General features: G+C 38.7%; 1 protein-coding gene across 1 annotated transcript in view; it reads right to left on the bottom strand.

The window, feature by feature from the left end:
- Window positions 1-5,210: 5,210 nt before the first annotated feature.
- ARHGAP15 (Rho GTPase activating protein 15) overlaps window positions 5,211-23,780 on the bottom strand; it is a 677,158-nt gene continuing 658,588 nt past the window's right edge. Inside the window, exon 14 of the mRNA XM_065927842.1 lies at window positions 5,211-6,531. Within this exon, the coding sequence (XP_065783914.1) occupies window positions 6,360-6,531 (172 nt within the window). The 3' untranslated portion in view covers window positions 5,211-6,359. The remainder of the gene's footprint in view (window positions 6,532-23,780) is intronic.

Below are 23,780 nucleotides of genomic sequence, written 5' to 3'. Positions count from 1 at the left end.
AAAAATGAGATTTAGCCATCTACTCATAACAACAAAGGTACTCTGTATTTGGGGAAATACATAATATCCCTTTTGTTCTTTCATGGAAATTAGTATGAAAGTGAAACTCTCACCAGGTGTTTTAACAGGGGAGTTAACAGGTACACACATCTGGGCTATAAATATGTAGGGTGTTTATTTGTTTACATTCATCATTTTTTTCCCCTGCATGAGTGAACCCATGGTATAGTGGTTAAGGCAGGGGCCTCTGAAGCCATACTAATTTAGATTCAAATACTAACCTGACACTAACTTTATGAATTTGGGTAACTTCATTATTTTACCCCTCAATTCTCTCAAGTATAAATCAGGAATAATAATTGTACCTCCTTCCATAGAGTTATGAAGATAAAATACAGCTATATTTATACAGTGCATTTCCTTAACAAGCACTCAAGACATGTTAGCTAATCAAAAATCAGTCATTCCAGGATGAGTTTCTCTTGGTGGTCCTCTGAGTGACCAGGGAGGCAGCATTACCTGAAGATAAGCGAGGGAGAAATCAGAGTAGGTGAGATAGAAATGACCTGATGATTATCTGGGGATCATACTGGAGGCAGAAGACGATTGCATGCATGTTCCTCTGACTCGGGTATAAGTTGGTCCAAATATCTTAAGACATTACTGTCAAATGTCAAATCATTGTCAGGATATCAGTATCACCCTTACCCCAGGCCCAGCAAAATGCCAATGGAAAGGGGAGTCCTATGTCTCAGGACTCTTTACACGGAGCAGTCATAATTCAGAGGTAGTAGGTAAAACTCAGAAATGCAATTGGATGATACTCCTTAATGTTGATTTCCATAGCTTTTGCCACTGTCTGAATTCAGATCTGCGTTAATAGTACTATAGCGATTATCTTCTGTCAGTGGTGCCTATATTTTCTTTCAGCTCCAAGATCTACTTCATAAAGTTGCCAGGAAAATCTTTATAGCTCTGCTAAAGTCACTTTGCTGCTAAACAAACTTTCAGGGTCTTAAAATTGACTATGGACTTAATATAAAACCTCTTGTGTATGCCATCCAAGGCTTTTTGGAGTCTGGTCCCAACTTTTCTTCTCATCATTTTCAGAAGATCATATTGTTAATTTTTACTCAATAAGCTGGAAATACATCATCTGTCTCCTTGGAGGGATACCTTCTAATTCCATGGTGTATTACTGGTTTTAATTTCCTTTACATAATTCCCTTAGTCTTAAGAAGCGAGATAAGGCAAGTAAAATTCTATTTTATAAATTGAGAAACTGAGGTCTTTCCTGGTGGCTCAGTGGCAAAGAATCCACCTGCCAAGGCAGGAGACACGGGTTTGACCCCTGATCTGGGAAGATCCCACACCAGAGGAGCGACTAAGCCTGTGTACCGCAACCGCTGACCCTGTGCTCCAGAGCCCGGGAGCTGCAGCTACGGAAGCCCTCAGTGCCCTCGAGGCCGTGCTTCTCAACAAGAGGACCCACTGCAGTGAGAAGCCCGTGCCCCACAACTAGAGTAGCCCCTGCCCACTGCAACTAGAGAAAAAGCTCTGAGGCGACGAAGACCCAGCATGTCCAAGAATAAAATAAAGAAAGAAGTTTTTTTAAAAAATGGAAACACCGGGACACAGAGGAAGCAAATAATTTGCCCAGGATCTAAATAGCAAGTTCTCCTAAGCGCTTACTTCTTAGCCTGCTCATTTTCTGCTCTAATCCATTGCTCTGGCTTATTTACGTATCCCCACTATTTGCTTCGTATGCTACCATTTTTCCTGGGGAGCTGGCTTTACCACATCACAAGGTTTAACAACACTGCGTTGAAAAAAAGTGGAAGTCCCTGGGCTGAGTCAGCTTAGGTAGGTTTTGTTAGGTGCCCTTAAAAATCAATTTTCACGTAAGTTTCTGGCTTTTCATGAAAGATCTGAAGGTCTGCTAGTGTGGTGTCCATGTGCCCACGTAAGCAGCACTAGCTTGAGCTGAGACGTCAGCCCTGCTGTCCAGGGGTCCATCTTGAGTTTTCCCCAGGTGTTGTTACTCTTTGGTCACTGAGTTGTGTCCGAATCTTTGTGACCCTATGGATTGTAGCCCGCCAGGCTCCTCTGTCCATGGGATTTCCCAGGTACGAATACTGGAGTGGGTTGCATTTCCTTCTCCAGGGAATCTTCCCAGTTCGGAGATTGAACCCTAGTCTCTTACATTGCAGGCAGATTCTTTACCCTCTGAGTCACCAGGGAAGCCCTCCTCTGGTGTTACTACTTCCTAATACCTTAAGTCTGCTCTTTGCAAACCACTTACATTATTGGCTGACCCTGGTAAGCAGCCCTTGGTTTAAGAAAAAGACTCATCTAAATTTAAGGTGATACATTTTAACTGAGGAAATAATATGTGATTATCATGTTTGAAGAAAGTTTTCTTTTTTGGCTGTTGTTGTTGCTTTTTCATATTGTGATTTGAATTTCCCAGGAGAGAGCTGATATTGTTTTGGTTTTATTTCTCATTTTTGACAACAGAGCAATTTGACCCAGAACTCTATAGTGACAGTCCTTTTGGATGAAAATCTTTGCAGGGCCTTTTAATTAGGAATTGACAGGGTGATTAACTTATAATTCACAAAAAATAAATGTGGAAAAGAGAAGTACAGGTCAATTTCTAGCTGTGTTAAACTGTAAGGACAGCACCATTGGCAAGTGATTGTTGCCTTTTAACAGCTTTTCTAATTTTTCTTAATTGGATCCTTTGTTTTCTAATTGGATAGAGAGAACTATCATATGGCTTTCAATTACTAGCTGTGGCATGGTGAACCTGTCATATGTCATATACTAAGTAAAGTCAGACTCATAACATATAGGCTGGAAAAAAAATACCATCTCCAAGAAGCTTTTTTGTGTGAGTAAGAAAGAGAGGCAAGCTCTTGCGTCCTGGGTGGGTAAGGTGCTGCAATGGGACGCGCTAAATAGCTTGGTTTTCCAGGAACCCTGTTTTAGGGTTCTGTTGTGTTAAGGTTATAATTTCTTTAAAATACTTGCTCATCATAACATATAAATGCTTCTAAGAATGTAAGATTATCTCTTGCATTCCTGGAAAATGTTAAAAGATATACACACATACACATATAAACACAAACATGAGAAATGCCCTGTCTTACAAGTACTTTGTTCCTTCTGCCCACTGATGAATTTAGACATTCTCTTGCTAAGAAACAAAGTTTCTCATTTTACAGCTTCCATTGGATCTCTGCTGCCTACAGGATAAAATCTAAATATTTTATCACGTCCTATGCCTGTGTGCTCAGTCTTTGTGAGTCTAAGGACTCTAGCCCGCCAGGCTCCTCTGTCCATGGGATTCTCCAGGCAAGAATACTGGAGTGGGTTGCCATTTCCTCCTATATGGGATCTTCCCGACAGATCAAACCTGCATCTTCTGAGGCTCCAGCTCTTCAGGCGGATTCTTTACCACTGAGCCATGGGGCATGCCCATTATGTCCTATGCCTGACTTCAATTCTGTTCTCCAAAATTGTCAGGCATGTGCATCACCGTGAGCTGCTCACTTTTCCTTGGAGATGTTAGGTCTTTCAGCACTCTCCTCATGCCACTCCTGCTTGCTAGTATGTCATCTACATTGGGGAGGGGTTGATTTTATTCAGTTGATCAAGATTAGACTGAATGGGTTACCTTCCTAGTGAAGCTTCACCTGACTCCCCTAGGCACATCTGTCAACTACTGAACTTCCTAATATCTCTGTACTAACTTCTGTTCATTCATTCAAAAATACTTTTTGATCAAATCAACTGGAAAATATACTTTTTGACCATCTCTCTGTAGAGATGCTGAAGCCTGGGGCGGCATGGTTACCAAGATGGCTGAGATCCTAATCTGGTATCGATCGAACTGTCTCCCTTACTGGGCTGTGAAACTGCTGAGTGTATTAATATTTGCATTAGTTTGTATTCGATCAGTAGAGTCTAAACTTGCACCTGGCTCAGATAAGGTGCTTAAGAAATGCTCATCATCTTTTAAGGTCTTCATGATGGAAAATGTTGGTCAGTTTTTATAAAGTCAAACCCCTTATTGAGACAACCCCGTATACCTACAATCTTGGCTTTTAACTTGAAATAGTTGATAGGAACACTGGTGCTGTCTCTGAGATGTTATGGGATCTAATGACCTTTCAGTGTAACTCTTTATACCTTTAGTGTGTATAAGTCAGAAGGGCACTTTGACTCAGCACCTTGGAATGGTCTTCTCCCAGAGAGGAAGCCTAGTCTCTGATTAAATGCTCTCAGCAGGCACAGGACACAGCTGGGGTTTAAATCAGGCTAAATCCCATCAGATTGGAAATCAAGAAGCTGCTGCTTTTGAAGATTATAAATCTGGAAGGCGGCAGAGGTGAGAGGCTGTGGGTCCCTGCTCCAAGCAGGTAATGCCTCTTCTCATTGGCTCTTGGTGCTGCTTCTCTCTGACTCTTGCTCCCAGAATTACTCTACATATGGACACAGGAAGGGATAAGATTTTAACACTGGAACTACTAAACCTAGTCCTTCCCGCTTCAAAAGTAATTAAAGAAGAAGTAATGAAAGTCTTGGAGGAGACCTCATTGAGAATATGGAATGCTGTGGAAATGAGCACTTGAATGCCGGAGACTCCTTTCATGTCTCCATGTTTTCCCAAAAGACATAAGCACAACGTGGAATAAACGAAGAGCTTGAAGCTGGCAAGTCTGTCAGCTCACTGTTTACCAGTGACTTTAGATCATGGGGTTCTGTCTCGTGTGACTTTCCTTGGCTTTGTGGTATTTCTATACATCCCACTTGATGAAACCACACTTCAGCATTTATTGTGGTCACTTGTGTTTTTGGGCATATGCCAACTTACTGGCGCCATTGCCAAAAGGAAGACATTCAACAGGGGCGAGGGAAGCCTCTCCTTCCTCAGGCAGCGCCATGGATGTGGGAGCTGTGTGAACATCTGGCTTTCTATTGAGCAGTTTCTCTCCTCCCCTGTACACCCTATCCATGCAGACAGCCCAGGCCTCTGAGCTCCTTATGCTCTAAGTGTTTGCTATTGGGTCCATGCTTCACGCATTTTATTTACATGCTTTATTTTTCATTTGATGAACAAATCGATAACTAGACTTACTCTTTATCACACTGGATTAGTTTTATTTATTCCATTTGAATTTGATTAAAAAGCTGTCAAACATAAGTCTACATTTTTATCAGCAAAATATTTTCACAAAACCAGTATGAGATGTGTTCAGCTAGAACATAGTTTTCAAAATAAAACAATGTTTGATATATTCTAGACAGTTACCCTTTTGTTTATCCATGACAACTGAAGCTAACCATCAAGTGGATAAAGCCATCCAAGTCTAGTCAAGTAATCTTTGGGGCATATTAAAAAAAAAACAAAACCTTTTTAAAAAAAGTTCTTTCTAGATGGATTTAATGTAATTCACCAATAAAGCATCCTCAGAAGCATAATAAAAATTCTACATAAAATGACATAGCCAGGGAAAAAAAGGAAGATATACAGTTTGATGAAGATTCAAAATGGATGTTAACATTAAAAATGAGCAGGCATGCAGTTCCTGTATAATATAAAGATCAAAATTGCAAGGCACTAATTTTGCTTCTAGTTTATAAGACAGTATGTTTATGGGACTGCAAATAGTATATGTAAAAAACATATCCAATGGCAAATGTTTTGAACTGTCATTTGTCTTCAGAAAAATTGCCATTCTACATGTATTTGTAAATTTCAGCATCTAGCACCAAGGATGGCTGGACTAGATTTACACTTACAAGAGTGTTCTTGAAAGATGAGGTATGTCTATTTTGGTTGAAATCCTGATTTCTTTTGTTCTGTTTAAAAATTATTTATTTGTGTCTTGCCCCCTCTTTCAGTTCTGCCTGTATACCGGGGGGTGTTTGAACACAGGCCTGAGGCAGCCAGGGTGTTCACCTGTGTGAACACATACCGTCCTCTCAGCCACATTCACACTCACTCACATATCTGCACATACACATGCACACGTGCAATGCCCAAGAGTCTCATTAAGGCTATTTTTGGATATGCTGTGTCCTCTGCACACTATCTGACAGCGTAGAGCATCCATAATGTATGCCTAGAAGTGCTGGAAGGCATAGCAGAGAAGGGGTTAATGTAGAAGACATATAGGCAAATATTGTCAACTATTTTATTCAAATGTTTGGAACTTAAACACAAAATCGTCATTAAGTTTTCACAAAATGAGGCATCTGTCGCTTGAAAGGAAAAAAATATTTCAGAAATATGTTTACAGAAATGTAAAAATATTAGGCGTCGAGGCAGATGTGCGCGCAGCGTCTGTCAGTCAGCTGAAGATCCTGTCGTATTCGCTCAGCATCAGCTCGGCGATCTGGTTCTGGTACACCATGTGCACCGCCATGTTCCCCGACTCGTGTTCCGCTCGCAGGAGGGTGGGTCCGAACACGATCCCTAGGCTTTGAGTGGACATGAGGTTCTTGGATGCTCTGGCCACGATCCTATGGAGAGAGAGAAAGCAAAAACACCCATGGGAGTTCAAATAAAACCTTGTGACTGTTTTTGAATTGTAAAGCTCTGTGTTCTTGAATTCTTCTCCTCTCTTAAATTTCAACTTAAAGAAGGAAAGTAAGTAAGGGCAGGCATCGGCTTTGGCGAAACAGAGAATGTGACACCAGCAAAAACAATTTTAGATTTCAGGAAAACACCTACCATAGCATTATTTAATCTACTTCTTATGCTTTATTGGGTGGAAATGGAACCTATGACTTTCAGGGGAAGGATTCTATCCTCATAGTACTTAGCCACTGTGGGTGCTCAATAAATGAGGAATGAATAAATTACAACAATTACCATGACAGTTAACAAGATCCAGTCTTTGAAGTGGCTAGAGTCAATGGAGGAAACAGGTGAGACATGCATAGTACACGTAAGAAGTCAGAGATGCAAAAAATAGAACAATATAGGCATAATTTATGAGTAGAAACAAGAGCTGAAAAAAATAGTTAAATTCTTAGTGATTAGTGTGAGTCAAGTATTCCTGAAAAACGCTATTTGTACTTTGTTTTGTAGAAAGCGCTAAGTTGTGTCTGACTCTTTGCAGCCCCATGAACTGCAGCATGCCAGGCTTCCCTGTCCTTCTTCCAGAGTTTGCTCAAGCTCATGTTCATTGGGTCGGTGATGCCATCCATTTATCTCATCCTCTATTGTCCCCTTCTCCTCCTGTCTTCAGTCTTTCCCAGCATCAGGGTCTTTTCCAATGAGTTGGCTCTTTGCATCAGGTGGCCAAAGTATTGGAGCTTCAGCTTCATCAATCCCTCAGGGTTGACTTCCTTTAGGATTGACTGGTTTGATCTCTTTGCAGTCCAAGGGACTCTCAAGAGTCTTCTCCAGCACCACAGTTCGAAAGCATCAATTCTTCAGTGCTCAGCCTTCTTTATGATCCAGCTCTCACATCTGTACGACTACCGGAAAAACCACAGCTTTGACTATACGGACCTTTGTTGGCAAAGTGATGAACATTTAGGTGTATAACAAGTATCCCCACCCCTTTTACTCGATAAAATACAGAAGCCTGTAGCATTTGCACAGGGAAAAAGTCCCACTGGAATCAAAGAAATGTTTTTTTTGTGTGTGAGGACTGTGGAGAGTTGCAATACCAATGAAACATTAGGATGTGGTTTTATTAATGGTAGTGCCTTGCCTGAATCAACATGGGACTCTTAAAAAGAAATTAAAGCCCCATCTTCTACATGGAGGCTTTAAAATAAAACAAAACAATGCTTATTCTCACGATTGAGGTCTCCTTGGTTTTATATTAAAATTTGGGAGAGTGGGGATTTAGTGATGTAAGGAAAAAAGGCAAAGCATATGGAAGGACAGGGTGCTAACAAATGCTAAACTCTGCATTCTTCCAGACCCCCAACCCAAGGGAAATCTGAGCACAGGGAATATAGTGAGGCAAGGGAACACCACTACATAGCAGTGGGTCTCTGTTCTCAGGGTCCACTGGAGCCCTGCTTGTCCTCTAGAGGACTCTGTGTCTGGTCTGTGTGGGCCGACCTAGTCTCCACACATGGAGGCAAGAGGAAGAAGACTTGTTCTCTTTCCATCCGTCCACAAACCTCCATCAGGGCCATTTCTGTGAAAAAGGCCCTGCCTTCACTCTCCTGAAAGGCATTGAGAAGGGCTAATGCCTTCGATTTGGGGCTTCCCACAGCACAAATTCCTGACCGGCAAGATGTCCTTGATTTGATCAATGTCAACAGTAAGAATTATTCTAAGCAAGTTTATTTTACTTATTACTTAGGTTTGAAAATGGAAGTGTCTTTGATTTGATTCTAAGCAATTTTATTGTCTCACTTGATCCTCATAATAATCCCATGAGGTTGCTGTTGTTTAGTTGCTCAGACGTGTCCAAATCTTTGTGATTCCACAGACTGCAGTACACCAGGCTTCCCCGTCCTTCACTATTTTCTGGAGTTTGCTCAAACTCATGTCCAATTCTATTATTAAGCCCTTTTTACAAATAAGAAAACTGAAGCCAAGAGTGGTGAAGTGCCCGATGTCACACAGAACTGAGGCTCAAACCCAGGCAGGCAGGCTGCAGCGCCCATGGAAACATCACTGCCCTGGTGTGTGTTATGGCTCCTATGCTTAGTAATTGGCTGACTTGTCTCTCTGCCATTCTCCACATGGTTATAGATCCTTCCATAAGAGGGTCTGGAGTTTTATTCCACACTGTAGCATTGTGATTGACAGTCTGGTTACAATGGATTCATTGTGGGCAAAATGACTCTTAAACTTGGACTAAATATTCAGGATATTCTGCCTCCCATTTTCACTTTTCTTCTTCTTTATAAGAAAAGTCTTCATACCTGTGAGTAACGTTGGCATGACTACATTTCTGGAAGGGACTCTCATATTTTAAAGTATTGGTGTGTTATCGGAGACATCAAGTTTAAAGTTTCCTTTGGAATATAGAAACTGCTCCACTTGACACTACATTTACCAAATGTCTGTAGAATGATTCTAAAACATTCTCCTAACCTGGAGGAGGGAAAGATGGAGTGGGGCTATGCTTCCCTTTAACACACCTATTTACCTTGGCTTAAAGTCTCTCTTGAGCTTCTCCCAGAGCTCTTCATTACAAAAATCACTAGTAAGATTCATTGAGAAGGAAAACAGATTTTCTCTCTTGGATTTACAGTAATGCCGTCTTGTTCGGTGCTCTATAATGATCTAGATGGGTGGGATGGGTGTGGAGGTGGGTAGAAGGCCCAAGGGGAGGGGATATTTGTATACAGACAGCTGATTTACTTTGTTTTACAGCAGAAATTAACACAACATTGTAAAGCAACTATACTCCAATTAAAAAAATAAAAGTAGTATCTTTTTGGGGATACTAACTCCTTCATTGACTCTGCTGCAGTAACAGTAAATTTGTTAAACAAATATGGAAAGAGATAACATAACTGATCAATTAACTGAATAACTATTAGGTAAAAGTTGCTTTCACAACATTACCCATTGGTACTGAAGTTCCAAGCTGATGAGAGTTATCTAGCAGAGAACAGGGCTCAGAGGTCATAGAGCATGAAGTTGGTAGAATTAAAAGTAAGAGACTATTCAAGTATGAAGGTAAATGACTGATATAGGCTCAACAGAGTAGAAGAGGTCTGGGAATCCAGGGAGACTGAAAAGGGAAAGGAAGAATATAAAGACAGATAGACAGAGATAGAGTTTCCTAGTTAATAATGGCTATCATTTCAGTCAAAACAGGAACAGTGAGATTTGGGGTCGCTGGGAGCCAAAAGTGTCTCTAATTACAGAGGAGCCTGGTGGGTAACAGTCCAAAGGGTTCCAAAGAATTGGACATGATTGAGCGAGTGAACCCACACCCTCAAGGGGAGGCTAGAAATCAAGGGAGTTCCAAGAGCAGATTCCTGGAGGGGACGATCATGGCTGTCAGCAGGTTATGGAGGTAGAAACTGGAAGAGGTCTATGGTGTCTGGAGGAACTGGGGTGACCGGAGGGGTAACTCAGCCCTACCTGAAAGACACAGCTGGTGGGACTTGATCTGTGGGGAGAGTAAAAGGATGCAGAAACGGGACTGGATTATTTATAAAGTGTCCCAGTGTTCTTTATATTTTTCCCACTCAGCCAAAGTCCTGGCCTGAGAATCCAGAGCAAGACCATATCCAGAGAAGAAACCAAGGCTGAGCTTCAGTGGAGTGAAGAGCAGGAGGCGGAGCGGCTGTCAGAGGCCCCCCTCAGGCAAAGGTTTCTCCCTCTTGGCCGGTGGATCATGGGAGGGACTCCTAAAACGGATTTCTGCCAGTTCATCAGTTTCCTGAATTTGCCCTTTGTCGAGTGTTCATTTTGTGCTCTTCATGTGTAAATGCAGAACATTCATTCCATCTCAATCTGTGTCATTTGTATCCATTTCTCTGCACACTTTCCATGTGATTTTAATAAAAAACAGTTTTAACTCATGGGTGCTTTCAAGTAATCCTGTTACAAGTAGATTTTACCAAATAATATATAGTTCTGTATTCTTGTTATACTTGCATTACTACAGGTTAAATTTTCCTAGCAGTTTGGAATTTTTTCCTAAGATTGGGAAAATTAAGTAACTTGCAATAACACTTAGAGAAATCAAATGTACTTAAGAAAGGTTAAGAAAATGTGGAGGTATATTATATAGAATTCATACTATCATGCCTACTCTCTGTTACAGAATGTATGCTTGTATGTGTATCTGTGTATTTCATTGGCAATTTATGTTCTGAATATCAACCAATCAGTAGTTGATGTATTGAGAAATCAATCAATCTTTAGGTTAGAAAAGATGCTGAGGGTGAAGGCTATTTTCGGGTGGAAATCACCAACTACTGAATTATATGATTCACGTAGATAGGCAAAAATATTCTCATATCAACATTCACATTAGATTAAACCCCTTTATAGTAGAGGTGGTGATAGATACATCTAGCAAAGAAGCCTCCCAAACTGTGGATGTTTGGAAAATGTATTCATGCTGTTACAGACTTCACTATTCAAATATGAACCTACCTATGCTCTACCTCAAAAGATTCTTAAGCAGTTAAGTGGTTGATTTAGGAGAACATAAGTAGTCAACCACAATTTCAAAATACAGCTAGAATACTATCCTATAAAATTCTTCAAATCTATTTTTTTTTTAACCGCAAATCAATGGATCTAATACTTTCCTTTCTCGCTGTGTGGACTAGCTGTGCATTGCAAGTGCCATTATTTCTGAAGGCTTCAACTAGTAAAACATATGCAGAGGAGAAATATAGGCTACTGAAAGAAATGAAAGCCCGGAATGGAAAAAAAATGCAATCTAGTATCTAAGATGGAAAACTCTCAAAAACAGTAAGTTATACTTCTAGTAGCTTAAAATGCAGTTAAGCTGTATTATTGGAGGGGAGGATCTGATTCAGAAACCAAATACATTTTTACTATGGGTTTGGCAGTACTTCCAGGACAGCTTTCACTAAAGTGAGTTCTGCAAACACCATCTCTGTGACACACTTCACAAAAATAGCAGTCTGGAGTAAGATAAGTTTGCAGAAAATTATATGCCATTTTTCCTTCTTGGAAATTTACAATGCACAATAGCATAATACAGGCTCTGACAAGTCCTGCAGAAAACTAACCCTGTTCATCTTTGTGTAACTTACCGTGTTCCCTAACTTACCTGAACATTGTGGATCCTCTTTCTTGAGTGACAAGGAGGAGCGTATATTGAGACATGTTACTCTAGTGTGCTTTGCCAAGGATCTACCAAGTCTGAAATAGCATGGATTTGAATCTTCTCTGCCACTCAGGCTTCAGAACTCTCTAGCAGCTAACTCAAAGAGATCAGATTGTGGTCACTTTTGGCAAGTTCCACCCCTCTGGCAGGGCTTAGATTTCATTTGGCCTTAAACTCCATGACAATGTTGTAAATTTTGAGCTACCATTTAACCTGTTTTTCAGCAAAGATATGAAAGGAACTCCCTTTTTAGGACAAGAATACTGGAGTGGGGGCACAGCGACCCCACTCTCAACCCAGGGATTGAATCCACATCTACCGTCTACCTGCACTGGCAGGTAGGTTCCTTACCACTTGCACCAGCTGGGAAGCTCTTTGAAGACAAAACAAAGGCCAACGGCAAAAAGACCACATCTGAATGAAAAAGGTGAGAGCAGTGACATGGTTGAGAGATTATTATACAGCAAATGGCTGGACGGTGAAAAGGTATAAAAATATTTAGACTAATATTTGGAAATTCTACATGCTTGTTCACTCACCATTAGTTTACTCCCAAGAAATCCTTACAGTGAAGATACCTGATTTGAAGCAATATGAGGAGCTCAGACATTACTGCCTGTGAATGCTTCACTAATAGGAAAAACATCTTAAACCGCAACTCTTTTGAAAAAGGCTATTTATGAATACTGCTAAGTTTAAAATAGCTTGACAAGAATAATTATGATTTTATGAATTTGTTCACAAAATAGCACTTGATATATATTCTTTGTAAAAGAAACTCTTTAACCACTAAGTAAAATTTAAGTTTATAAAAATCTTAAAGTAGGTAAGAATTCATTTTTCTGGCAAGAGATTAAAAAAGTGATGTACAGTTCACAGCACAAAAAGGAGAAGAAATGCCAGAGCTACTTTTTGTCGGGTCCCAATGGAAGGAGCAACGATTCATCAATTTTAGATTATTTTAGAAACAATCTATAATCCACAGCTACAGATGTTGGGCCCCAGACCAAAAAATCTTCACAGATTTAAGCTAGGTAAGTTTCTCCCAAAAGTGAGCTGAATCACTAACTCAAAGAAATTTCTTAGTTGCTGAAAATCATAGCCAAATGATTCAAACTGAAAGAGAGATTTACTATAAAACTTAAAATTAATGCTGAATTAAGAAGACCAAAGCATTTAATAGTAGTCCAGCTACAAACAGATATAAGGATGCAAACTTCCTTTTAAGTTTGTGCTTTGCTATTATCATAGTGACTTGCAAAGGAAGTCGAAAGCCCCATAACTGCCTGCAGGACAAGCCTCAGGTTATTGGAGGTGTATTATAAGTATTCCCTTCTCTATCTCTGGACTACTGTGATTTTCTGACACACATAACTTTAGAATGGTTTAACTCTAATGGAGAAAGTGCGGTGGTAAATGCACTTTTGCCATCAGGTCGCACCTGGCTTGTATAATACAGCTCATCCACTGTATGTGAAACATTAATTGTGACTCTGACCACTTCAGTGAGGAGAAGCTGCTAAAAATAGAATAAATTTTCACTGTGCTCAATTTATGCTTCCTATGTGCTATAACTACTTTGGGGGGGATCCATGCTAACCATATGCTTGCCTACTCTCAATCTGCACAAAATATACTGCCATGTCTACATTGGCCTTTTTTTTTTTTTTTTGTAAGGCTGGGGACTTAGCACAAAGTCTACTTTTTCCATTAAAGTCAGGGCTGTACGTTAGAAAAATTTTCAAATACTACAAAAGAAGATGAGCATTTACAAATGTTATTTGCATTTAAAACTAATATATTTCAAGGTGGTCATTTACTGATGACTCATTTTTGTATGCAAATTTACACAGCAACTGGCTTAAACTAATTGTAAAATCTTCAATTTTATACTTAAATATCCTATTATTATTGTTTTCCAAAGTAAGCAAAGAATTATCCTCTTAAAAGAGAATTACTGCTATGTTCTGACATTTTTGCTTTTAAATTAACTTTGAAGCTATATGTATATAATTCTTTCAAAGTACATTGTGGAAAAGGTGCTTTATATGGTAGTTACGCATTAACAGCTAACATGGCCTTATTCTTTACATTTATTGAGTACCCTCTTTGCATTGATTTCATTGCAAAAGATTGAAACATTTTCAATTATTCACTTGTTTCATATTTATATTGATTGGCCATTATAAGGAGAGTATCATGTATCTTTAAAGCAATACTCAGAACTATAAGAGACGAGGAATGACTAAAAAAAAATGACTAGCCCATAGACTTAAAAATGACTTATTTCTGGTTGTACTATGTATTATATAAGGTGAGAACAACATATATAAAATGGGATCTCATAGCCAAAGCCCTATTTGCCGAGTATTCACTACATGCTAATCACTGTGCTTCAAATAAACCATGCTTTTCAAAGGTAGAATTAAAATTCAGCTGTAATTTCTCTTGCTCTGATTAGCAATACATTCTATTAGAATTTGAGAAGTTAAGAAAAGTATGATAAAGAAAAAAAATACACTGATAACTGTAGCAGTAACTCAAGGTAATCATTTTTCGTTCATTAAAATCTGTTATTCAATAGACCTGCTATTACTCAACACCTGCTAGGTGCCTGATGTTGTTCTGGATGTTGGGGATGATGCAGTGAGTAAAATAGACAAAGTTCCTGCCCATATGCAGCTTATAATCTAGTGGGGGAACCAGACAAGAAACAACCCACTAATTAATATACAAAGTGATTTCGGCACGGAGGTACTTTAAGAAAGACTAAGAGAAGTGGTGGTTCTTCCACTGACTCTGGGAGCCTCTTAAAAGTTCCTAATGGCCTAGAATCCATCCCCAGAGAGTTTTCTTTGCTAAGAATGAGTAGAGCCTGGCTGGCTGAAGAAGAGTCCCCAGATTATTTTGTTGGGCAGAGAGAGGTGGAAAGTGCTACACATAGCAGACAAGGGACTCAGAAGTTCTTTCTAAGTCAAGGCACTTGGGCAGAGAGCAGCTTACGTGCATACACCACAGGAAGGAAAACTCCAGGCAGGAAAACGTAGGTAGAAAGCCCCAGTTGTGAGGTTGTGCTGGGTGGTTCTAGGAACAGAGAAGAGGGTAGCATAGCTGAAGGCTGGGGAGTGAGACAGATAAGGTAGGAGATGCTGTGGGGAGGACTTAGGACTTAAATCTAACAGTGAACAGGTGTTCATCCTTGGGTTTTGAGCAGGAGAATGACACTGACAGCATTCAATATACATGTATAAATAATTTATTTACATACACATTCAAGAAAATACCTTCTATATAATTTTGTGGCCAACATTTTTCACTTCTGTCATAAGCAGTTCTCATGTCTTATATGTGTATTGTGAGTTAGTTACTCAGTTGTGTCTGACTCTTTGTGACCCCATGAACTGTAGCCCGCCAGGCTCCTCTTTCCATGAGATTCTCCAGGCAAGAATACTGCACTGAGTGGCTGGGGCCTTCTCCAGGAGATCTTCCCGACCCAGGGATCGAAACTGTGTCTCTTATATCTACCGGCATTGGCAGGCAGATTCTTTCCCATAGCTTTTACTAGTTATCTTATATGGGACAGAATGGTTTGTACTCTATGATTTCTTAGTATAAATGTAATTACTATATTAAAAAACCTTTTTTTGTGTACTCATTCTCAACATTTTTGGAGTATTTCTTTAGGTAGTTGCTTCCAAATAGGGGCAACTCCCTACCCCCACATCTCCCATGAGGCCTTTGCAATGTCTGGAGACATCAAAGATTGTCATCACTGGGTGGAGTGGAGAAGGTGAGTTGCTATGGCATCTAGTGAGTCAGAGGCAAAGGATGGTGCTAAACATTCTACAATGCATAGGACAGTCTCCCCAAACAATTTATCCAGCCCCAAATGTCAATACTGCTGCTGTTGAGAAACTCCGCAGTAGTAGAAATGCAGCAATTAGATCAATGGTTCTGAAACTTTAGCATCCATGAGAATAATTTAGAAACTGGGTTGTATCACAAATCACTGAACTTCACCTTCAGACTTCTGGTTCAGCAACCCTGGGGAGGGACTTGAGAATATTACACTAGTCACAAGTTCCTTGAGAGGATACAATTGGTCTGGGGACCACACTTTGAGAATTCGCACTAGATCATTAAGTTAAAGGTTTTGTTTTCTTAAATCATGATAATGTGGGATATGTAACATGACAATTTATAGTCCTGATAGCGTTATTATCACTAGATTTTGTTCTTCTTAAAATAATTGCTAACTTGATAGGTGAAAAATGATCTGTCATTGTTTAAAGTTAGGATCCTTTGAATTTAGGAAATGGGGAAGAAGTTAAAAAAGCACAAAAATATGGATTATCTCTTCTGTGAATAGCCTTTCATATCACCTGCCTTTTTCTTATTGAGAGCATATAATTTTGTTTGTTTCACCCATTTAATTATTTTGTATAACAAAACTAACACACAGTCTTTAAAAAGTGTGCTAATCAGGAGAATATAGAATGAAAAGGTCAAACCTTCTGTTTTTCTAGTCAAACTCCTTCAAGACAACGATAATTAACAGATGGGTGCTCCTTCTGGATGTTTTTCTATCTATCTATCCATCTACCTGGATGGCTTCATCTGGTGGCTCAGCAGTAAAGAATCTGCCTACCAATGCAGGACAAGTTTGATCCCTCAGTTGGGAAGATCCCCTGGAGATGGAAATGGCAACTCACTCCAGTATTCTTGCCTAGGAAATCTCATGGACAGAGGAGTCTGGTGGGCTAGTCCCTGGGGTCACACAGAATCAGACATGACAGTGACTGAACAACAACAATCCCTTTGGTATCTATTTTCTTAAAAAAAAAAAAGAATGAGATAAAAATACATAATATGTTATAGTACAACTTGCTTATACCCCCTTAACTATATATCATGGGAATCTTTCCAAGTCAGTACACTTAAAAATACCTCATCCTTTGAAAAATGCTGTTACATTTCATAGTATGAAAATAATTTATTTAACCATTCCCTTGCTGATGGACTTTTATGTTGCTTCTAATTTTTCGCTGTTACAGACAATGCTACAATGAACATACTTGTACATATTAGATTTCTGAGTGACTTTTTTGTGTTAAATGGCATAATATTTCATTACTTTTGTTGTATTTATATTCTCTCAATTATATTTTTCCTTAATTTTGTTTATTTATATTTTTATGTGGTCATATCTAGCATTATTTCTTTTGGAATTTCTATCATTATTTTTTAATCGTAAAATTCATCCATTTAAATAAATCAGGTAATTGTCATCAATACTTTTTTCTAGTTTTTAAAAATGGTGTCATTTTTGTATCCTCTAATTCATCTCAGTGTATTTTACTATATGAAATGTGAAGGTAATCTCTATTTTTTTTCAACAGCTAGCTGATTCCCCCAATAATATATCCTACAACTCACAGACAAAAACAGCTGATATTTTTTATTCTGGATGATTTGTGCTTATATTCTGAACTAGCACTTTACTGTTTAAATAACTGTAACTTTAATACACACTAGGAATATTCCCATTTAAAAAAATTCTTCAGAAATAAAAGAAAATTTTCAGATGGATAAAATGAGCCCGAGAAACACTGAATAATTTGATCAAGATCACATAGTTAAGTGGCAGCAACACCTAGATGAAGATGCAGATCTTTATTACTCTGAAAGATAGATCTTCTTTCCACAAATAACTAAGAGTCAAGAAATCAAGGGGTTTGAAATCAAGGGGTTTCTTAATGATGAGGCCTGAGACCTGGGGTAGATGTGGAAAGGAAGTGAGTCAGAAAGTCTTGGGTGACATATTTTGATTTTTTTATCACCTAAGTTCACATTCAAGGATATATTTATAGAGATGAAAAGGGTTTCAGGTGGAAGAAAAACCAAATTAATACATATTGCCTTTTTCTCCAGATTCATACAGTGTGTTCAACTTCTGAGAGTATTCACTTATCATTGTGGAAGGAAATGCATTATTGGAGAGACAGACTGAGAATTTCAGCTACGGTTTCCCTTAGGTGTTTTCTCTTAAGCTTTCAAATGGTTTTAGCCATTCACATTTGACCATGTCAGCAGTAAGAGAAGTCTTAACTTGCCTATTCCCTGACTCTGTTGATCTAGCAATAACCATGGATAATATCATCATCCTGGGAAGACACTGCCCTGGGTTTGAAAGAGAAAGGCTAGGAAATATATGACATGTTGGGAGTATTTTTGGAAAATAAAAAATATAACACAGTTTATTATTCTCTACTTGGAATTTGTCCAAAAAGGCAGTTAAAACACTAGTATGTGCTAGTAACATTTTATACAGAACATTGGGGGTTGTGCGTGGATCAGCACTAATTTGGCCAAGCAGAGTGAGGCACCTAATTATAAGACATTAGTGGGAAATATGGAACTTAAATATTTGCCTTATGATTTTAGATAAATCTAAAAGGAATACATACTATCAATATGCAAAGTCAGAATCATCAACCTCTTTTTTTTTCTCTTCACATAGGTGACGTGAACAGCTATTTCACTAAGGGATCAACATCAAACCTTCAGCAGTTTCCTAGAAAATTGTCTCCTAATTTAAGAGGTTCCAGAAGAGCTGAAAGAAAGGCAGTTGTCTGTGTGTCAGCATTCAGTCGTCCACACTTAATTTTACTTTCTGAGGGAAAATAAGTTTTATATATTTTTCACAGTGACTTGACTCTGGCTGTGCAAGTTGAGGCTCCAAGGTGAATGTGTGCATCTGAGTGGCAGGCTGCTCCGTGACGGGGGACAGGGACTGATGGTGTTTTGCTTCAGAAAAAAGAGCAGTTAGGGCAGCTGTGATGACTGAATGCAAAAAAAAAAAAAAAAAAAAAAAAAACATGATATGGAAGAAAAAGTCTGTTTTTCTCTAGTAAATCCAGTTCCTGAAACTGACCCACAGGCTAATTTCTCTTCTGTATGAAGAATTAGAGTTGTGAAAACAGACTAGTCTGCTTCAAAAGATTCACATTTATTACAGAAAATTTAGAAAACGTAGACAAGTTATAGTAGAAAATAAAAATCCCTCATAATTCTGTCATTTAGTTATTATTACTTTTGGTATAGGTTTTTCTAAATGTATACTATAAAAATAAGGGGACTATCAAGGTTATTAAATATTCTACATATAAAAAGAACACAAGTTCTCCATCAGGGGGCATTCAGAGATGTTCCAGATTCCCATACTGGACGGCAAATCGAATGACATTTAAAATGTGGTTTGGTTTGGGCTTCCAGATTAATGATGAAAGAATGAATATTCTGGGAAAGTCAAAGATGACGTGGGATAATATATCATAACTGAGGTTTCTTCTCCACCCTGGCTTATACCTTTTTCTTTTCTCCAAGATTCCGTCAACAACATTTTGTCATCAGTAGAGGGATGGTACAATAGAAGAACAGAGAAAGCGCTTTGGTTTCTTTGTAAACTAGGGCATTTGAATTGCAAAGGACTGGCCCTTGGGGTTTCAAAGGCTTAAGTGCCCTGAACTTCGAATTGGAATGACGGCCTAACCAGTAGATTGGAAGGTAGATGAAGAGCCAGGTTACCATGCTGCCAGACAAGAGAAAGATTTCTGTGGATTGGGAGGAGAGTTAAGAAGAGAATGGAGACTTGGTGAGGTCCAAGGTGGCTCGGTCCGGAACCCTTCCTATCCCTCTTCCTGAGGACAGACTGCGGGCAAGTTTGAGGATTCTGAGATCAGACAGACCTCTATTCTTCCCCTGGCGCAGACCTAGGGTTAGAACAAAATCTCAGAGTTCTTCTCTGCTCAGTGTTATGTGACAGCCTGGATGGGAGGGGAGTTTGGGGGAGAATGGATACATGTGTGTTTATGGCTGAGTCCCTTTGCTGTTTGCCTGAAACTATCACAAAATTATTTGTTAATCGGCTATATTCCAATGCAAAGTAAAAAGCTAAAAAGAACAAAACAAAACTCAGAGTTCTTCATGTTTAATGTATCAGGAATAGTTAAATACAAATTACTGCATGGTATATCTACACAAAGATGGCAAGATACCCTTCACAGTGTCTGTTGGTGACCAATACCAGACCTGGGATTGGAAGTTAGAGATGAAGACAAACATCCAAAAGGAAATGAAGACCATCCAGGACAGGTGACAAAAGCCAGACACTTTCTACCCTGCTTATCTGCTTTATTACCTTTCTCCAACAGAATGTAAACATCTTAAGGACCAGGGCTTTGTTTCTGTTCAGTGCTGTGTTCCTAGACCAGGATGAGTCTTTGGCTCATAGGTGCTCAACCAATACTTACTGAAATACTGTATAAATGGATGCTCTCCCTGCCCCCCACCAAATGCTTAGGCCATTCTTAGCCCTCCAGACCTAGAAATGACCCAGGAAAGTGTCTAGAAGTGTCTAGAAGACACTCTGAATGGACTAAATTTAAAACATTTAAAAGAATGGGCCTCCAATCATGCCTGGTTTGCGACAGTCCTGCCTTCCTATCATCCTACTCAGAAATGATGCCCATGGGAGCTCTTCTCTGTCACAGCTGTGTCTTCCCGACTCCCATCTAGATCGATACATACTGGGTACTCAATAAATATTTGTGGAATGCATAAACATCTGAATTCTGGGGAAGAGAAACAAGCAAAAAGGGCCTCAAAGGGGAAATTAGTTTTGATTTTGGTACAATACTTACATTTCTTGTACATCAGAGATGGTGAGAACATGAACGCAGAGATAAACAGAGATACTATTTCTTGAGACCTAGTTCAGGGCTTGTAACTATGCAGGGTACCTTTCTTTCCCACATATTATCTGAAAATGAGATTTTAACATGTACCAGGTTTGAATAAAACTGATGAGAAAAGTTTAGAATAAAACATAATTTTTATCTGATTTATACTATAGATGGTTGAAGCTAAAGATAATGACACCATTTTTCTTGACCATCTGAAATCTGACCATCACACTGTATTTTAGGTAAAATGCTTATGTCTGCAGAAAGGTAAACCCCTTTAATTATATACAATACTTGGCTTAAATATAGAAACTATTCATTTTGCCTTTATACACATGAATTTGTAACCTGTAGTGTGGTGGAGAAATAAATTGTGCAAGTTCCTGCATATGGACATGGATGTCGGGCTTACTCATGTATCTATTGTCAAGCACACACGTTTGTAATCACCTGTGATGACTCAAATCTGGACCTTTTCATTCCTCTAAGTTTCATCTGCTGTTATCCATGCTGAGTTTTCATTCTTGAGCATACATTTTATCTTAATATTACATGTTAGTAATAAAATGTAATAATAGAGATAAGAGGGATTTTGAATTTAAAACATTGTATAAATATAATGTGCTATGATTATTAAATATTAAAGTAATTACTCCTATCCCATTAGAACTAAGCCATGTGATTTGTGTGCTTTTAGTGAGTAAGGGGTGAGGCTATAGGTAACCTAAGATATTTTAAAGTGTATATGAACCAAGTATAAATTAAACAAAGTGACAGCAAGGCTGAAATAATGTAAGCAAGCCCAAAATGAAACATTTCAGTGAACTCAAAATAGAGTAGTGTACTGCTACCGACTATTCCCCTATCTTGACATGCTGACTTAATTTGGCATCATGAAAGAAGAGAAAAGGATAAAGACAGAGAGAAGGAGAAATGAAGATGGTTTTGGAGTGATCATGACCTGGCCATTCATATTTCTCATATAGCCTGGAAACAATCTCATACTTATTGGAAGATGTGACCTTTAAATGTTCCTTACTTGCAAAAAGACAAATATTCTAGAAGCTGGGTATTAGCTGGTGGAGTCATCTGTCCTGCCTGCTCTTCATGTGGAGGTTACTGCAGGGGTGGGTGGGGGGGTGCAAGCTGTAGATAAGCAAATGTGTTACTTATTCTTAACATTTGCAGACTTTGGAGTAAGCTCTCTTTGACAGCTCCCTGATTTCTTTAACGGAGCAAATCTTTAATCAGCCTAGATATGTTAAAATGTGATTTTTACAGCGAATTGACCTGAGTTGAGTACTTGAGTTGAAATGTGTATTTTTCGCCCTCAAAAGCTGACTTGGAGGGAAAAAAATCAGATATTCTATGATATACTTTGCCTCAGTGACAAGATGTTTTGGGGGAAATCATCCAAGCTTGAAATAAAATCTTTATTGAAAGTAATTCTACATTCATGCCAGTCAGATACATTGTAGGATTAGACCGACTATCCCAGGGGAAAACGATGGTATATGCACCAGGCAGAGTTGGTTATTTGGACCTCCTGTCAGTTCTTAACTTCCTGACAATGGCTGAAGCATTCACGACTGCTCCAGCTCTGTTTTCATCTTTATTTTGAGAGAAAGTTAATACACTTTACCTTAACGACACCAAATGTACTGGAAAATAACACAGTAATAAGATACACCCTGCCTACCAACTGATATCTGTATGTAGAGAGCATTTAGCTGTGCATTTTAAGGAAACAAATACAAGGCAGCAAATGACAGAGAGATGCTGTGATTATTTTTTCTGCTTGAACTTTTAAATTTTTCTGGCAAAGTCTCCTGTGTGCTGTCTTAAAATCAACACGTATACATATTTATGGAACCAAGGAAATGGCTTTCATTGACAATTTCCTTCAAATGCCATGGTGGGAGGAGCCCTTGAAAATTATTATTACTAGAGTAATTTGGTTATCAATGTTATTTGGTGTCAAAAAGTGAGACACAGGTGTGTCAGGTGACATTTGGCTCCATTTAGAGTCAATAACAGCCTAGGATGTCACTTTTGTAGAAGTCATAGAATTGTTTCTTTGGGTATAATTAACACTGTGGCTAAAAAAAGAGAGAAAAAGGCATAATTGCAAATTTAGCTTTATATTCTGATTCACTGTGGAGGCAAACCATAATTGCAGTTCTAACAGACAGGAAAAGATATGACCCACAATAGATGCTTGATAGTAACCATGTTCAACTTAAAAACTCAGAACTTAATTTCATAATTCTCATAATTTTATAACTTTTGGTTATATGCTTTAAAAAGCTTTGCTTTCATATTATCAAAGAGTGAAACCAAAAGAGTGAGGTGGCTCAAGACCCACAAGTTTAAGGAGACAAAGGATCACCTGCTCTCATGTTAAAGAAAAATGACAACATACTTCCCTAGACAAAGAAGTCTCAACGTAAAAAGAATATGGGTTCTGAGAATCAATTTCCTACCTGAGTAATGCATTGGTTAAGAAAAAAAAAAACAACGTTGTTTTTAAATCTAAAATGCTTATGAATGTCCTTCAGTGGGTAAATAGATAAACAAACTGTGGGACATTTACATTGTGAGATGATGGAATATTATTTGGCAATGAAAAGGAGTGCACGATCAAACCATGAAAAGATGCATTTAAAATGTGTGCTGCCAAGTGAAAGAGACCCATCTGAAAAGGCTATATGATTTCAAGCATCTGACATTCTGGAAAACGCAAAATCTAGAGATAGTGAAAGATCAGTGGTTGCCAGGAGTTTGGGAAGAGGGAGAAATGACTGGGCAGAGCATAGAGGAGTCCTAGGGAGCAGAGTTATTTTGTATGATATAATGGTGCATACATGTCAGTATATATTTATCAAAATCCAGGTAATTTACAACATTAAGAGTGAACCTTAATGTAAACTATGGACCTTAGCTCATAATGATGTATTGATATTGGCTTATCAATTAAAACAAATGTACCACACTAATGCAAGATGTTAATAATAGGGGAGATTCTGTGTTTGTGTGTGTGTGTGTTTTGGGGAGCAGGGGGAAGGGGAGTAAAGAGTATATGAAAACTCTGTACATTCTACTCAGTTTTCTGTAAACCTAAATCTGTTCTGAAAAAGTGTGTGCGTGAATGCTAAGTTGCTTCAGTTGTGTCTGACCCTATGGACTATAGTCCACCAGTAAAATCTATTAATTATAAAAAAGTAAA

The sequence above is a fragment of the Muntiacus reevesi genome, chromosome 3, assembly GCF_963930625.1.
Source record: "Muntiacus reevesi chromosome 3, mMunRee1.1, whole genome shotgun sequence".
Classification (NCBI taxonomy): domain Eukaryota; kingdom Metazoa; phylum Chordata; class Mammalia; order Artiodactyla; family Cervidae; genus Muntiacus; species Muntiacus reevesi.
The sequence above is the reverse complement of the archived record's forward strand: the minus strand, read 5'-3'. Positions and strand labels throughout refer to the sequence as shown.